The sequence below is a fragment of the Urocitellus parryii genome, chromosome 4, assembly GCF_045843805.1.
Source record: "Urocitellus parryii isolate mUroPar1 chromosome 4, mUroPar1.hap1, whole genome shotgun sequence".
NCBI classification, from domain to species: Eukaryota; Metazoa; Chordata; class Mammalia; order Rodentia; family Sciuridae; genus Urocitellus; species Urocitellus parryii.
In genome coordinates this window covers 46,053,208-46,071,577 of record NC_135534.1, presented here as the reverse complement: position 1 = coordinate 46,071,577, position 18,370 = coordinate 46,053,208, and the positions used below count along the sequence as shown (strand labels likewise).

General features: G+C 42.3%; 1 protein-coding gene across 1 annotated transcript; it reads right to left on the bottom strand.

Annotated features, from left to right (window-relative positions):
- Positions 1-2,567: 2,567 nt before the first annotated feature.
- LOC144254386 (serum amyloid A-1 protein-like) lies at positions 2,568-5,181 on the bottom strand. The gene is made up of 4 exons (XM_077797520.1): positions 5,152-5,181; positions 4,410-4,501; positions 3,156-3,294; positions 2,568-2,706 (listed from the first exon to the last, which is right to left on the bottom strand). The coding sequence occupies exons 2-4, from the start codon at positions 4,495-4,497 to the stop codon at positions 2,568-2,570; spliced, it is 366 nt and encodes a 121-aa protein (XP_077653646.1). The 5' UTR covers positions 4,498-4,501; positions 5,152-5,181.
- Between the last annotated feature and the right edge of the window lie 13,189 nt (positions 5,182-18,370).

Below are 18,370 nucleotides of genomic sequence, written 5' to 3'. Positions count from 1 at the left end.
GTTGAATTTCCCCTTCCCTCTGGGAACTTCTCAGACCCTACTCTGGACACACCTCTTCTCCCATGACAATGTGATCCCTTACAAACTGGTGAATGAATTTCTGTATTTCATTTCATAATTTCATTCCCATGTATTATTTTTAGTAATAATATCCTGATTAGGAAGTTTTACATATCTACAGAAGATTGAAAAGCTTACCTTACTTGGATATAAAAGTCATTCTTTCTCTTATGCTTCTCTTGCTGTTGCCCTACCGCTTCCAAATCTACTTAAATACTGCAACAAATAATCTACTTATGCACATCCACATATCAGCATTACACTCCTTTAAAAAAATCTTTTTTAGTAGTACATGGACATAAAACTTTTATTTTATTTATTGATCTTTATGTAGTGCTGAGGATCAAAATCAGTGCCTCACATGTGCTAGGCAATCGCTCTACAAATGAGCTACAGTGCTGTCCTGAGCATTACTGTCTTTTGACAATTTTTAACACCTTCAAACTTGACCCTCCCTGAACCCTAAGTTAAAATACCTTGAGACTGCTCTCACCAACCAGTCTGATGTCAATATCCATTCCGTCATGTTGATCTTGCCCATGTCTTATTCTGAAATAAACTCACCCTCAAATATCCCAAATCTCCTTTACCTCCATGTCTACTAGTGCTTTCAGATAAGAACTCTATGAGAAAGTTCTCTTGGGATTGACTATAGCAGCTTCCCTACTAATTAAATTGACAACTAATTTAATGACTTTAGCTTATAAATATCACTTTATCATCACTCTCCTACCCATAAGAGTCTTCCTCATTGCACAATCAAAGCAAAAATGGAGACCAGTAATCAATTTGTTTACTGTGAGCCCCATATCCACATTTCCTTGATTGTCTGTGGTCCTGGAGCTGGACCCTCTAAACACCTCACCTTGGCCAGCTGTGCAGGATGCTAATCTTTGTCAGTAGAGGGCAATGGAGGAATAGGGGAAAATGAAGACCTGTCTTCCTTGTGCCCTGTTTTGGCTTCCCAGGCTCCTGTGAGGATCCTCCCCTACCACACCCAGTGACACTCAGCCCAGGGACTTTTAGTGAAACCTGAAGGACATGGTTGTTTCAACAATTTCTGTGGCACCTCAATTAGATTTTCAGTGTGTTCCACAGCACCCCACTTCTGTTAGCCTGAGCTGCCATAACAAGGTACCACAGGTGGCTTCCACACAGATTTTTATTTTTCAAAATTCTGAACACCAGGATGTGCTAGATGAAGGTACACGCTAATTGAGCACCTGGTGACTGTGCTCTTCCTGGCTTACAAACATGTACCTCCTTACTGTGACCTTGTGGGTTGCAGAGAGAGAGAAGCTCTTTGTTGTCTTCACTCATAAGGACTATCAGTTCAGGTCCAAATACAGACACTCTGGGAAAAAGGCTTCAGCACATGAAGTGGAGAGCATACAACTCACTCAGAAATCCATCCCATCCACAGCTGAGTTCCCAGAGAGATCAGCAGCATGCTTTCTGCCACTTCCAGGAGAACAGCCTCTGAGCGGGTTTATAGCTCCCTCACCCCACATTCCCAGTGAGCACAGTGGCCTCCTGGACAGCATCCTATCAAGTTCCATTGCTATCTCTATGAGTTCCTGTTTCTCAGCTTTGACTGTGGCACCGAACAAACTTTCTCTCCATGTAATGGGCTATAGATTTGCCTAGGAGAACCAAATGTTTGCCTCTAGGGAGGATCATACAAAGTTTATGCCCTCCTGATTTATTATCCATAGTGGAAACTATTGTTGATAATTAAGCATTCCTTGTATTAAAATTTCCCTTTTCAAATCTCTGCCTGGTTTGTCTTCTACATGACCTGACTGATATGTAATTCTTTTCTACCATGACAGTTCTTCACAAATACAACACCACAAATGGTGTGCACTTACATCTTCATTTAGGCTTGAAATAAGGCAATAGAAATAGAGTGGGAGACACTGCTCTGAAGGTATTTCTTGGATAGAATGAACAGAAATTGGTGAATAATTGGCTTTCAGACGTTGCTAAAAACTAAGCAGAAAACCAAGATGGTGGTATCTGGGGCAGGATTCCAGAGCCAGCCTTCCCATAGCCATGCCCCATGTCTCCAAAGGCAGACCCACTGAGGACTAAAGCCCTGGGGGCAGAGAAGGTGTCAGGACACAGTTGTCAGGAGTGAGGTGGTCAGGACATGGAAAGGCCTGGAAGTAGCAACAGCTAACCACAAGGCCTGGACAAGTGAGAGTATCTGATTCTGCGAAGGCTCAGTGCCTGGGTCTGTCCTGTGTGACTGTTGAAATCACATCCCCTACACACTGAGGACCAGGCTGGATCTTCTTGGTATTTATTGTTCACCACCTATACCAAACATCCCACCCTCAATGCAAAATGTAACACCCACTTGCTAGAAATTCCATTTCTTAAGTATTTATTGAACAATGACTGTGGGCCATCCACCCATTTATGTGGACACAGGATGCAGCGATTTCATATCCCAAACGTTGGGGACTCTCAGCCAGTCTCCTGATACAAAATGAAGATGAAGATCAGTATTTATCAGGCAGCCCTTTAGGTCTGTATTTATTAGGGTCTTCTCCTCTCCTGCCTGCTCTGTTGGCTTCCTGGTCTGCCTCGGAGTCCTCATGTCCACGGCCAAAAAATTGCTGAATGTTCTCTCTGGCATCACTGAAATCAAGCAAGGCAGCAAAGAGATTCCTCAGCAGGCTGATAAACCTCAGGCTACCCTCCCAATTCTCTGCTGTCCAGGGGATGGCTCAGAGGGGAGCCCAGGAAGATCAAGGAAGAGGGGTTGAGATACCACCCTAGCCTGACAAAGCCCTACTCAGCCTAGCTCTTCACCCTGAACCTGGATGAACAGCACCAGGGAGGGAGGGTTAGGGATTACTTTGTGGCCCTCCCTTTCTCTAGTTCTGAATTGGCACACATATCCTCAGCCATCTCTGGCTCTGTCAATGACCCAGGCCCTGCACTGGTCATGGTGGAGAGCTAGGCAGAGTGGGCAGGAGGAAGACTCAAGCCTCACAGAAACCTGCTGCCAGGCTCATTCCCTCCTGATCCCCAGGGCAGCAAAGCTCTGCTCACCCAGGCCTGGCATCCCCAGGAACCTGCCTTACCTGATCACTTCAGCAGCCCAGGCACCCCCAGGTCCCCTTCGGGCAGCGTCATAGTTCCCTCGGGCATGGAAGTATTTGTCTGCACCTATGAAATTTGCTTCTCTCATGTCCCGGTAGGCTCTCCACATGTCCCAACTTCCTGAATTGGAAAAGAAAAGACAAAAGGGATATCAAGTATACATAAAGATCGTGACAACACTTTCAAAGGATATCCAGGAATTAATATATTCAAGATTTCATCCTGTGATTTTTGCACCCATAGATATCAAGGGTTGAGTGGATTCGTCTCTATTCCTAGCTGGCTTCTGCAAGTCACTCTAGTGAGAGTTGTTAGGGGCCACACCTGTGTTTGTCTTTGGTGGTCCACTGTGCTGGGGTGAGCTTCACCATACTTAGATGTGCTATGTTTAAGGACAGAAGGGAGGTGTGATTGTCAAACAGAATTCCTCAGCTTCAGCACTGTTGAAAAATTGGGTCACGTGGTTCTCTGTTGTTCAGTGCTGCCCTGAGTCCTGTAGGATATTCACCAGTGCTCTGATCTGCCACAGTTTGTTGGCAGCACATTCTCCCAGTGGGACAACCAAAGACATTGCCACACATGGAAAATGTCCCCTGGGCCAGCACATTACACCAGGTCCAGAACCACTGTTCCAGAATGAAGCTCCATGTGATTAGAAATTGCAGTGAGGGAGGGGGCAAACCCTGGGTGGGCTGCAGACATGAGGCACTTCTGCCCTGACTCCCAAGGAAAATGTATTTCTGTACCCTAAATGCACATCACTGTGACATGAGTGCCTCTGAGCAGGCTCAGTGAACTGCACTGATGTTGTGGTTGCTTGAGGAAACCCTAGTGTAATGGTTCTCAGCTGGGTTGGCCTGTTTTGATCACCTGGGGAGATACTGAAAGTCCTGATGCCCAGAACACAACCCTGCCCAATTCCTCAGACTATATGAGGAGGAAGAAAATCCAAGCCTCCACAGGGTTTAAACTCCAGGTGATTTCACGTGTACCTGACATTGTTGACAATGGAATTTTAGGAAGTGGTGAGCAGACACATCAACTGGGCTAAATTGGCTTCATACATAGCTCATTGGAAACTCTGCTCTGCCACCTGCTTTTTTCATTCCCTTTAAAGAAATGCTCCTGAGTATACCTGGGGCATCCTGCCACACAAGGTAGCACAACATAAGACTGGCTCCAGTCCTTCAGAGTGCTCCAAGTAAACCCTAGAGCCATCTCTCCACCACCCTTACCTAGAGCAGCTTCCTTCGGGAATGAAAAAACCCCACCGCTGACTGCCAGGACCAAAGAGCAAAACACCAGGCCTGTGAGAAGCTTCATGGTGCTGAAATGAAAGAGAGGCATAAGCAGACACAGATGAGACTGGCACCTTTCCCTTTGACATTTGTATCCTTAGAGAGCCTGGTTGTTCATTTCTACTGGTTCTCATTATAGTCCTAGTAGTTCCTCTAGGAAATCTGGCAATAGGAACTCACTTGGTACCAAAAGCCTTCACTCTGACCCCATCAGCCCTGAATCCAAGTCTGTCTAAGAGAATAGCATGGTGGCTCCAACAGAGGCTAGGGGAGTTGGGACCAGATTGCCACTCTAGAGGAGGCTATAATGCATTCTCCATGTGTCCCCTAAACCCAATCCACACCACACATGAGATAAATTAATAAATAAAAGCGTAAAGGATCATTACATTCAAAGAAAATCACATCTTCATAGGAAAGAGAAAACAGAGTAAGGGTTTAAAAACTCACTCCTTGGGGCTGGGGATGTGGCTCAAGTGGTAGCGCGCTCGCCTGGCATGCGTGCGGCCCGGGTTCGATCCTCAGCACCACATGCCAACAAAGATGTTGTGTCCGCCGTGAACTTAAAAATAAATATCAAAAATTCTTTCTCTCTCTCTCTCTCTCTCTCTCTCTCTCTCTCTCTCTCTCTCTCTCCTCTCTCACTCTCTCTTAAAAAAAAAAAAAAAAAAAAACTCACTCCTTGCACTTGACAATCACCTGATGTCTGGTGGAGTGGTTCTGCTGGTCACTGAAGGACAGGGAGAGAAGGCTGCTATTTATCCTGAGACTTCCCCTCTGAGGTCATGGGCAGGGAGGGAGAGCCAACCTGCATTCCTGGAAAGTCTCTGCAGGTCATTTCCTGTAAAAATCTGCAATAGAAATCTTACTGGACTCTAGGTGTTCTTCATCCATGGGTCATTTTCCTCAGTTGTGCAATTTGAATACACAATAGAGCTTTGCTCTGCATTTGGCAGCTCCATGAGTCAGGTGAGCAGCTCTGCTGCTTAGCTCTGAGAGAGAAGAGGTAATGGAGATGAGGCGATGGAGGGGCAGGGAAAGAGCACTAAGATGGTGCCCCAGTGTGCTGTGAGGTGAGGAGCAAGAGGGGCTCCTGCAGCCAGCATCTTGCTTTCCAAGTCACTGACTCAGGAAGGAGCCTGCTGGGCTAGAGGGCAGATGCTTCAACAGTTAAGCCCTGCTGGGTTTCTATCTACAGTCCTTGAGCTACAAAACTGGCAGGCTAGCCCCACACACCTCAGGTGTATCTAAGCTCTCAAAGGCATAGAAAATGCCTGCTTAGCTGATTTAGAGAGTAGAAAATGTAAATCCTAGAGACCCACATAGTGGGAGGAAAGTTTCTGGTGTAAGGAGCTCAAGTGTAGTTTAAGAAGCTTATAATAAAGCATTATGGAGGTAAAATCTGCAGTGGGAAAATGGGAGCCCAATTGGGGAAGGGTTAAGCATCCAGGCAGGTGAAAGTGGCGAGAGCACTTTGAGTTATATTACCCTGTGGGTTTTGCAGGGTGGGAGTGTCACTATCTGGCCTCTTTCACTGTGAATCTCAGCCAAGTAAGCCCTGCTCTGCAGGAGCTGGTGCTGGAAAGGAATTCCAGGTCTCCCACCAGAGCTCAGCAGGGCTAAGGCTTGTGTGAATGTGAATAGTCACCAGCTCTTAAGAGAAAACCTCTCATTACTTACCTTACCTGAAAACATTCTAGAAAGAGAATTCTGGGCACCATAATTCAGTCTAAAGAAAGGAATATCATTTTCAAAACTCTCTAATGTTGGGTTAAAGAGAAATCTGATTCTGTGCCTGAAACCAAATGAAATTGATTGTTACCCCTTCCCTTTGCTGGATGCTACTTGGAGTAGCAAGGGCTACTCGTTCAATCAAACCTCCTGTTTCTTTAGTCAACAGTTATATTCTCATTCTTTACTCATTAAAAGGATTACAGACTCTTACACTCTTTATAAAAATGTTTTTGTGTGTTATAGTTACACATAGTAGTTGGATTCATTTTGACATAATTATACATGAATGGAATATAATTTGCTCCATTTCAGTCCCCAGTGCCTCCTGGTTCCTCCCCCTTCTCTACTCCATTGGTGTTTCTTCTACTTATTTTTTAATTGGTGCTTTATAGATACCCATGAGGTGGAATTTTCTGTAAATTTTTAAAAAAATATTTTTAGTTGACCATGGACACAATACCTTTATTTTGTTTATGTAGTTTTATGTGGTGCTGGGAATAGAACCCAGGGCCCCACACATGCTAGGCAAGTGTTCTACCACTGAGCTACAACTCCAGCCCTTCTCTGTGAATAATTTTGTCAAATTAATTCTGCATTTCCTTCCTTTTTCATTCATCTTCCCTCCCCCCTCAACTCATTCCTGTACTCCACTGATCTTCCCTCTATCCTCCTGAGATCTGATCTCCCTCCTTTGTTCCCTTACTTTCCTCTAGCATCTCCATATGAGTTAAAACATTAGACTTTGATTTTTCTGAGTCTGTCTTATTTCACTTTGCATGATGATCTCTAGGTTCATTCACCCATTTACTGGCAAATGTCATAGTTTCATTCTTTTATATTGTTGAGTAAAATTCTGCTAAATCCCTTCTAGACACATTCTTAATTGAATAATATATCTAGCATATGGGAGAAGAGAGATATGTTAAGATTTTCTTTTTACTTTACAACTTATATGTATCAAATTCAAAGACCTGAGTGACAGCCATCCCTATTTGACCCTGGAAAGTCTGTCCATGGGCCAGTGTGGTGATGCATGCCTATAATCCCAGTGACTTGGCAGGCCTAGGCAGGAGAAATTGGAAGTTCAAAGCCAGCCTCAGCAACCAATGAGGGCCTAAGCAACTTAGCAAGATCCTGTCTCAGAGCTAGATGATGCTTTTTGGAACACACTTTGAAACACACACTTGTAAAATGGACATCTGTTTCTAAAGCACTTACTTTCAATTACCCAGGTTCTGACAATGTAAGAGTGTGTTTGTGATTACATCGTTGAATGGATTACAATATTTATGTATTGGGCTGGGATGGTGGCTCAGCGGTAGAGCGCTCACCTAGCATGAGAGGGACCCGGGTTCAATTCTCAGCACGACATTAAAAATAAAGGCATTGTGTTATGTCCATCTATACAATATTTATGTATTAATTACACCAGAAGGATCGGCTAGGGAGTTTTGTTGCTTTTTTTGTGATGCTAGGGATTGAACCCAGGGCCTCATACATGCTAGGTAAGAAATCTACCACTGAGCCATATCCCCAGCCCTGGTGGGTGTTTTAAGAAAACAAATTCCTGGACCAGAATGTTGGAGGTGCTGGTCAGCAACTTTGAGTGGTCTTCAATAGAATCTGTGTTTGAAATTTTCTGTTTTATATGTAACTTGTACAGAGAACATTGGTTTGTTGAGAAAAAGAGTGATTAATAATGTGGCACAGACTCAAAATAGCACAGGTCAAAGAGGATCTGTGGGACATGGAGAGGTAAAGAACGGAGAAATAACAGTGCGACCAAAAGGACATAGATCCTACTGTTCCACTTTAAAAGGAACTTCAAGAGGAGCACCCCATGGGTGAAGATGAACATAAAGTGAGATCCACAGAGATAGGGTGGTTTTAGGTTGTTGCAATGGTAGATGAAGTAGGCAGAACAGTCTTCTGGCTTCAGCTCACTAGAAGGCAAAAGGGGAAGGGAAGGATGGAGATTGACCCAGAGAGAAACTATTTTTGTGCAGTGAAAGCAGGTCAGGCTGGGAGAGATAAAGGCAACAGTGGCTTAGCACATGGGCCAGCAACAGAAGATGGGGTTCTTTCTTGCTCTGGTGCTGAGTGTGTGGTGCTGTGCAAAGGAGGGCAGATTCTTAGGAGACAGCAGAAGGACCTCCCCAGAGGCCCACAGGGACTGCACAATGAAGCTATGGGGATGCCCTCCAAATCTTCTCCCACAGGGGCTAACACTATTATTCATAGAAGTTCTGGACAGATGGAGGGCACTGGGAGGAGGGTAGATAAAACATGGTGGAGTGAAAGGTAGATAAGAGCTAAGGTTCCAACATGTGTGCAACAGGAAGCATCTATGAGTAGGAAGTTTGCTCTTAGAGTCGAGCACAGCCTACAAATGTGGATGCAACAGGTCTCCTAGGCCAGGTCTGCTTTTAGAGACCTAGACAGAGGAGTCAAGTCTCCCCCTGAGGAAGGGGTGCTCCGTTTATCTGTGAACTCATGGAGTCACAAACACTTTGTTCCTCTGTCATATAGGCACATGTCCTAGGAATGACTCTGTGTTCCTCATAAAGATGAATGAGCTGAGCACTGGGGCATATGCCTGAAATCACAGAGCCCAGGAGGCTGAAGCAGGAGCATCACAAATAAGCGGTCAACCTAGGCAACTCATTGAGGCCCTGATTCTAAATAAAAAGGTCTGGGGGTATACCTCAGAGGCAGAATGCCCTTGGGTTCAATCCCCTCTAACAAAATTAAAAAATAGAACTAAAGTTGAATCTGTCCATTAACCGGTTCTGAAGGGAAGCTTTAGAGCATCTAAGGGACTCTCAAGGACCAGCACCCAGGACACATTCTGCCCTGTGGCTTATGCTCTTCCTACTCTAGTTCTTGGCCTCCAGAACATCCCAAATGTCCTGTCTCAGAATTTCTAAACCTCTTGACAAGAGGAGGGGTGGTTTATGGTAAATCCCAGGTTGAGTGGTTTGGATTGGAAGAATGCCATAGGGCACAGCAATCTCAGCTCTGGCAGCCAACACCTGAACATTGTCCCCTTGCTGTCTTGCCATGCTTCTACCACAAAGTTCCATTACTAAACACCTCAATACCTTTCCAGTAGAGGCTGTGCCACTGGGTTCCCTCCTAGCACAGATCCTCAAATCCAGCCACCTGGACTTGGAAGCAGCTTGGCATTGAAGTGAAGAGCCATGTCTTGGGCTCAGACAGACCCCGTGTGACTTCTGCTCTGCCATACTGACATTGGGGGGGGGGGTTCTACATCCTCGAGAAGTGCAGGTGACATCTGGTCAAAGACATGATTCTTTAGTGAAAGGCCACCTAGGAAGTTGGACATCAAATGGTGTCTATGTTTCTAGGTAGTGGGAAGCGCTCATGTTACTCTGGGTCTTCAGAATTTCACAAGTTCAATCATGCATCACTTAAAGGCAGGGATGTGTTCTGACTGATGCATGAGGCTATCACGCTGTTGAATGGACATCTTCGAGTGAAGGTCAATCAGTCCATGTGGCCTCTTGACTCCATCAGGACACACAGTGTTTACAAATGTATGAGACTGCTGCTGTCAGCACAGGGCATAGTGTTCTACAGCAAGGCTTTCTTTTACTGAGAAGAAGTCATAGTGTAGACTAGGAAATACCAATAAAATGTGGGGTAGAGTCAGGCTTGGTGGCTCATGCCTGTCATCCCAGTGACTTAGCAGTCGGAGGCAGCAGGATCACAAGTTCAAGGCCAAGGTCAGCAACTTAGTGAGAAGTCTTAAGAAATTTAGAGAGACTCTGTCTCAAAATTAAAAGAAAAAAAAAATCTGGTATGTAGTAGTAGCTCTGTGGTTAATTGCCCTTGGGTTCTAATTTAATCCTCAGTACCCCCCCATAATAGTGTGACATAGTAAATACATAAACAGTAACATAGTCATTTATTATCATCATCTACTATTATATGCATACAGAACTTTTGGTGTAATACTTTTATGTAACTGGCATGTTGTACGTTTGTTTACAACAGCATTAGACAAACATGTGACTAATATCCTGGAGTACAGTGTTATTGTGGTTATCACATTGCTAGATGGTAAGAGTTTTTCACTTCTATTATTCTATGAGCATGACTTTGTCTATTCATGCACCAGTTAGTGAGTGCCTTCTATGGGACAGCCACTCCATGACGTTTTGGGCAGACAATGGGCATCAAATCCAGGCTGTGCAGAATACTTCAGACACTAGAAAGGCAATATGTCAATCAATGGAAGGGTAACTGATGTGATACAGCAATTTGTATACGGGGTAAAAGCGGGAGTTCATAATCCACTTGAATCAAACCGTGTAATATGATGTATTAAGAACTATGTAATGTTATGAACGACCAATAAAAAAATAAATAAATAAAAATAAATCCAGGCTGTGTCTTCATAAAAATGAGGCTTATAATTGGGGGATAATGATTATAAATATATAAGAGAAATCTCGCACTTATTTGATGATAAAACCTGTAAGATTCTGATCAATAAACAGGAAAGATTATGTGTCCAAAAATTTGATTAAAGAAAAAGTAAGGTTTCACCAAGGATCCTATAATTGTATTCTCCCTAAAGAACAACAGTGTCCATTACTCTACCAGCCAAGAAATGAAGTAATGATCTGGAAGAACAGAGGAAGGAAGGACATACAGCAGGAAGATCAAGGATAAGGGTCTTCTAGGTAGTAGACTCAAGATAGATGATAGGTAGATACTTTGTTTTTTTAATATTATTAATATTTTAAAAATTTAATATATCTTGGAAGTCCTTCCATATCAGTTTTGTGTTATTTATTTATTTGTTTGTTTTTAACAGCAGCACATGATTACACTGTTTGAATAGACCATAATTACACAACACAATGTTGATGTCCTCTGTGAGTGTTACTCATATTTTGATATTGTAAACAAAACAGGCTTATACTTCATTTATTGTTTATACATCTCTGGAACATGTACATTGTTTATACATCTGTAGAATGAATCTTTACGTAAGTGACCTGGTGAGAAGATATGAGACTTTAAAAACTTTTATGTATGTCACAAATTACCTTCCATGAGGTCTCTATAAAGCTGCACTGTCACCAAAATGAGTGAGAATGCCTAGTTCCACACTTTCTCATACATAGTATACTATCAAACCTTTTGATGTTTGAAATTTTGGTAGATAAAATATAGCTCAGTGTAATTTTAGTTTGCATTTCTCTTATTATAAGCTTGATTTCACATCCTCTCCTATGTTTAAGAGACATTTGCTTCTACTGTCATGTATAACTAATTAGAACAAATAAAAAAGAAATATTTTAAAAAATTTAAAAAGGGCCATTTGTATTTTTTAGGAATTATAAATGGTATCTTCTGTTCAAAATGGTATTTTTCTTATTGGTGCTTGGTGGGTTTATTTATTATTTTGCAAGAATTTTTTTAAAAATATTTTTTAGTTGTACATGAATGTAGTATTTTCATTTTATTTATTTACTTTTATGTGGTGCTGAGGATTGAACCAAGTGCCTCACATGTGGAGGCAAGCACTTTACTGCTGAGCCACACCCCAGACACCAAGAATTTTTTATACAAGGAAAAATTAGCCTTTTTCTTTGATATGATCTACAATTATTTCTTCCAGCTTGCCATTTATATTTTCCTGTGGTGACTCAGTATGCAAAGTAATTCTATATATTCTTTATTCATATTTTCTTTAGTGCCCTCTAAATTTGGTGGTATAGTTTGACTTTCCCCACTTCATATTCCATGGATGCTGCAGATTTTATTGTTGCTATAATATTTTCATTATTTTGTAACTATCCATTACTTTTAAATTTTTAAAATATCGATAACATTTGCATTATTTTGTAAATATGAAGTACATTTAGAACCTGTCTTAACATATATTGAAAACAAAATATGTTTTCAACTTTACATCATTAAGATGATCACCATATGGTCCCAATCCCATTCATTGAATAACCCCTCCCTTATTACTACTTTGACATACAGTCTTTATGTATGTCATAAAGACTGCAACCACATTAACAAGATCAGCAACCACTCCACATTGCTTAGGCAAGGGTCAAGTTCACAACCTCTCAGATACTACTGACATTGATTCTGGAACTCCACATTCTCCAGTCCTCCTTCCCCAATAGCTGTTTCTTTTCAGTCTATTTTGCTGAATCCAACTTTTCTCAGGACTTCTAGCAAATGGAGACTCCAATGGTAGATACTGAGAACAAGCTTCAAAGGCCATGAATAGTCTTTTTTGTGGAGGTCTGGGGGGTACTGGGGATTGAACTCAGGGGCACTCAATCATTGAGTCACATCCCCAGCCTTATTTTGTATTTTATTTAGAGACAGGTTCTCACTGAGTTGCTTAGCATCTCACTTTTGCTGAGGCTGGCTTTGAACTTGTGATCCTCCTGTCTCAGCCTCCTGACCCGCTGGGATTACAGGCTTTGCAACCACATACTAATGAAAAACTTATTTCTCCTTGAGCAAAGTAAAGTCATTAACAGGGCCTGGAGATGTGGTTCAGTGATAGAGTGCTTGCCTAGCACCCTTGAAGCCCTGAGTTGGATCCCCACCAACACAAAATAGGAAACAAGCAAATAAACAAGGTGACTAAAAACAGTGTTTTGGAAGCAAAAAAAAATTAGTTAGTATATAATAAAATAAGCTCAATTTTCATTTTCCACATGATAGCTCTTAAAAATATGTGAAAACAAAAAAAAAGTGTTTCGGTGTATTCAAGCATAAGGATAAAGGGTGACAATATAAATCATAAATTCTTGAGTAAACAAGTACTTTCTTCTTTGGATTAAACTCTGATACATATTTAGGTTACAAATTCTAAGAAGTCAAATGATGTTGAGTTAGGAATTTAGGATAGAAAGAGATACAAAATCTGAAAGGAAATGCCCATGAGCCATTGAGATGCAGAAAGGAGAGTTGTACACCTTGAGCAACTTGCCCTTGGCCTGCTCCCTTGTAAAATGAAGGAAATACACAAGTGCACGGAAAAGTGGCGCAAAATTATGCAGCTCCACCCTGGCTCTATCTCCAGACTGGTCCCAAACCACAGCTCCTCTATAAATGTCGGACCTTCCCAACCCAAGAAGGGACTTCTCCCTCCTGAGATAGCCCACATTGTCCCTTGAGTGTGCACTTACTTCCTAAATAAACCTGTCTATGCCTTTGTCTCTGGCTCAGGCTGAAATGCTATTCCCTTATGCATGCCAAGATCCCCACTGGTCCTGATTTGAATTTCCCCTTCCCTCTGGGAACTTCTCAGACCCTACTCTGGAGACACATCTTCTCCCATGACAATGTGATCCCTTACAAACTGGTAAATGAATTTCTGTATTTCATTTCATAATTTCATTCCCATGTATTATTTTTAGTAATAATATCCTGATTAGGAAGTTTTACATATCTACAGAAGATTGAAAAGCTCACTTGGATATAAAAGTCATTCTTTCTCTTATGCTTCTCTTGCTGTTGCCCTAATGCTTCCAAATCTACTTAAATACTGCAACAAATAATCTACTTATGCACATCCACATATCAGCATTACTCTCCTTAAAAAAACTTTTTTTAGTTGTACATGGACATAAAACTTTTATTTTATTTATTGATCTTTATGTAGTGCTGAGGATCAAAATCAGTGCCTCACATGTGCTAGGCAATCGCTCTACAAATGAGCTACAGTGCTGTCCCGAGCATTACTGTCTTTTGACAATTTTTAACACCTTCAAACTTGACCCTCCCTGAACCCTAAGTTAAAATACCTTGAGACTGCTCTCACCAGCCAGTCTGATGTCAATATCCATACCATCATGTTGATCTTGCCCATGTCTTATTCTGAAATAAACTCACCCTCAAATATCCCAAATCTCCTTTACCTCCATGTCTACTAGTGCTTTCAGATAAGAACTCTATGAGAAAGTTCTCTTGGGATTTACTATAGCAACAGCTTCCCTACTAATTACATTAACAGCTAATTTAATGACTTTAGCTTATAAATATCACTTTATCATCAATCTCCTACCCTTAAGACTCTTCTTTCATTGCGCTTTCAAAGCAAAAATGGAGACCAGTAATCAATTTGTTTAGTGTGAGCCCCATATCCACATTTCCTTGACTGTCTATGGTACTGGAGCTGGACCATCTAAACACCTCACCCTGGCCAGCTGTGCAGGATGCTAATCTTTGTCAGTAGAGGGCAATGGAGGAATAGGGGAAAATGAAGACCTGTCTTCCTTGTGCCCTGCTTTGGCTTCCCAGGCTCCTGTGAGCATCTCCCCTGCCACACCCACTAACACTCAGCCCAGGGACTTTTAGTGAAACCTGAAGGACGTGGTTGTTTCAACAATTTCTGTGGCACCTCCACAGCAACCACTCCACATTGCTTAGGCAAGGGACATTGATTCTGGAACTCCACATTCTCCAGTCCTCCTTCCCCAATAGCTGTTTCTTTTCAGTCTATTTTGCTGAATCCAACTTTTCTCAGGACTTCTAGCAAATGGAGACTCCAATGGTAGATACTGAGAACAAGCTCCAAAGGCCATGCATTGTCTTTTTTGTGGAGGTCTGCGGGGTACTGTGGATTGAACTCAGGGGCACTCAATCATTGAGTCACATCCTCAGCCTTATTTTGTATTTTATTTAGAGACAGGTTCTCACTGAGTTGCTTAGCATCTCACTTTTGCTGAGGCTGGCTTTGAACTTGTGATCCTCCTGTCTCAGCCTCCTGACCCGCTGGGATTACAGGCTTTGCAACCACATACTAATGAAAAACTTATTTCTCCTTGAGCAAAGTAAAGTCATTAACAGGGCCTGGAGATGTGGTTCAGTGATAGAGTGCTTCCTAGCACACATGAAGCCCTGTGTTGGATCCCCACCAACACAAAATAAGAAACAAGCAAACAAACAAGGTCACTAATAAAAAGTGTTTTGGAAGCAAAAAAAATTAGTTAGTATATAATAAAATAAGCTCAATTGGCATTTTCCACATGATAGCTCTTAAAAATATGTGAAAACAAAAAAAAAGTGTTTCGGTGTATTCAGGCATAAGGATAAAGGGTGACAATATAAATCATAAATTCTTGAGTAAACAAGTACTTTCTTCTTTGGATTAAACTCTGATATACTTTAGGTTACAAATTCTAAGAAGTCAATTGATGTTGAGATAGGAATTTAGGATAGAGAGAGATACCAAATCTGGAAGGAAATGCCCATGAGCCATTGAGATGCAGAAAGGAGAGTTGTACACCTTGAGCAACTTGCCCTTGGCCTGCTCCCTGTAAAATGAAGGAAATACACAAGTGCACAGAAAAGTGGTGCAAAATTATGCAGCTCCACCCTGGCTCTATCTCCAGTCTGGTCCCAAACCACATCTCCTATGTAAATGTCGGACCTTCCCAACCCAAGGAGGGACTTCTCCCTCCTGAGATAGCCCACATTGTCTCATGAGTGTGCACCTACTTCCTAAATAAACCTGTCTATGCCTTTGTCTCTGGCTCAGGCTGAAATGCTATTCCCTTATGCATGCCAAGATCCCCACTGGTCCTGAGCTGAATTTCCCCTTCCCTCTGGGAACTTCTCAGACCCTAGTCTGGAGACACATCTTCTCCCATGACAATGTGATCCATTATAAATTGGTCAATGAATTTCTGTACCCAAGTTTCATTCCCGTGTATTATTTTTGGTAATAATATCCTGATTAGGAAGTTTTACATACTAAAGAAGATTGAAAAGCTTACCTTACTTGGATATAAAAGTCATTCTTTCTCTATTCCTTCTTTTGCTGCTGCCCTCCTGCTTCCAAATCTACTTAAATAGTGCAACAAATAATCTACTTATGCACATCCACATATTAGCATTACACTCCTTTAAAGAAAACTTTTTTAGTTGTACATGGACATAAAACTTTTATTTTATTTATTGATCTTTATGTAGTGCTGAGGATCAAAATCAGTGCCTCACATGTGCTAGGCAATCGCTCTACAAATGAGCTACAGTGCTGTCCCAAGCATTACTGTCTTTTGACTATTTTTAACACCTTCAAACTTGACCCTCCCTAAACCCTAAGTTAAAATACCTTGAGACTGCTCTCACCAGCCAGTCTGATGTCAATATCCATACCATCATGTTGATCTTGCCCATGTCTTATTCTGAAATAAACTCACCCTCAAATATCCCAAATCTCCTTTACCTCCATGTCTACTAGTGCTTTCAGATAAGAACTCTATGAGAAAGTTCTCTTGGGATTTACTATAGCAACAGCTTCCCTACTAATTAAATTGACAACTAATTTAATGACTTTAGCTTATAAATATCACTTTATCACCAATCTCCTACCCTTAAGACTCTTCTTTCATTGCGCTTTCAAAGCAAAAATGGAGACCAGTAATCAGTTTTTTTTTACTGTGAGCCCCATATCCACATTTCCTTGACTGTCTGTGGTCCTGGAGCTGGACCCTCCAAACACCTCACCCTGGCCAGCTGTGCAGGATGCTAATCTTTGTCAGTAGAGGGCAATGGAGGAATAGGGGAAAATGAAGACCTGCCTTCCTTGTGCCCTGTTTTGGCTTCCCAGGCTCCTGTGAGGATCCTCCCCTGCCACACCCAGTGACACTCAGCTCAGGGACTTTTAGTGAAACCTGAAGGACATGGTTGTTTCAACAATTTCTGTGGCACCTCAATTAGATTTTCAGTGTGTTCCACAGCACCCCACTTCTGTTAGATCTCTTCTGAGCTGCCATAACAAGGTACCACAGGTGGCTTCCACACAGATATTTATTTTTCAAAATTCTGAACACCAGGATGTGCTAGATGAAGGTACACGCTAATTGAGCACCTGGTGACTGTGCTCTTCCTGGCTTACAAACATGTACCTCCTTACTGTGACCTTGTGGGTTGCAGAGAGAGAGAAGCTCTTTGTTGTCTTCACTCATAAGGACTATCAGTTCAGGTCCAAATACAGACACTCTGGGAAAAAGGCTTCAGCACATGAAGTGGAGAGCATACAACTCACTCAGAAATCCATCCCATCCACAGCTGAGTTCCCAGAGAGATCAGTAGCATGCTTTCTGCCACTTCCAGGAGAACAGCCTCTGAGCGGGTTTATAGCTCCCTCACCCCACATTCCCAGTGAGCACAGTGGCCTCCTGGACAGCATCCTATCAAGTTCCATTGCTATCTCTATAGAGTTCCTGTTTCTCAGCTTTGACTGTGGCACCCAACAAACTTTCTCTCCATGTAATGGGCTATAGATTTGCCTAGAAGAACCAAATGTCTGCCTCTAGGGAGGATTATACAAAGATTATACTCTCCTATATTCATTATTCATAGTGGTAACTCTTGTTAATAATTAACACTTCCTTGTATTAAAATTTCCCTTTTCAAATCTCTGCCTGGTTTGTCTCCTACACGACCTGACTGATAAGGAGATCTTTTCTACCACGACTCTTCTTCACAAATACAACACCACAAATGGTGTGCACTTACATCTTCATTTAGGCTTGAAATAAGGCAATTAAAAAAGAGTGGGACACACTACTCTGAAGGTATTTCTTGGATAGAATGAACAGAAATTGGTGAACAATTGGCTTTGCAGATGTTGCTAAAAACTAAGCAGAAAACCAAGATGGTGGTATCTGGGGCAGGATTCCAGAGCCAGCCTTCCCATAGCCATGCCCCATGTCTCCAAAGGCAGACCCACTGAGGACTAAAGCCCTGGGGGCAGAGAATGTGACAGGACACAGTTGTCAGGAGTGAGGTGGTCAAGACATGGAAAGGCCTGGAAATAGCAACAGCTAACCACGGGGCCTGGACAAGTGAGAGTCTGATTCTGCGAAGGCTCAGTGCCAGGGACTGTCCTGTGTGACCCCTAATCACATCTCCTGCACCGTGAGGTCCAGGCTGGATCTTCTTGGAGTTTACTGTTCACCACTTTGTAGCAAACATCCCACCCTCAATGCAAAATATAACACCCACTTGCTAGAATTTCCATTTCTTATGCATTTATTGAACAACAACTGTGGGCCATTCACCCATTTATGTGGAACAGGATGCAGCGATTTCATATCCCAATCTTTGGGGGCTCACAGCCAGTCTTCTGAGACAAATAAAGATGAAGC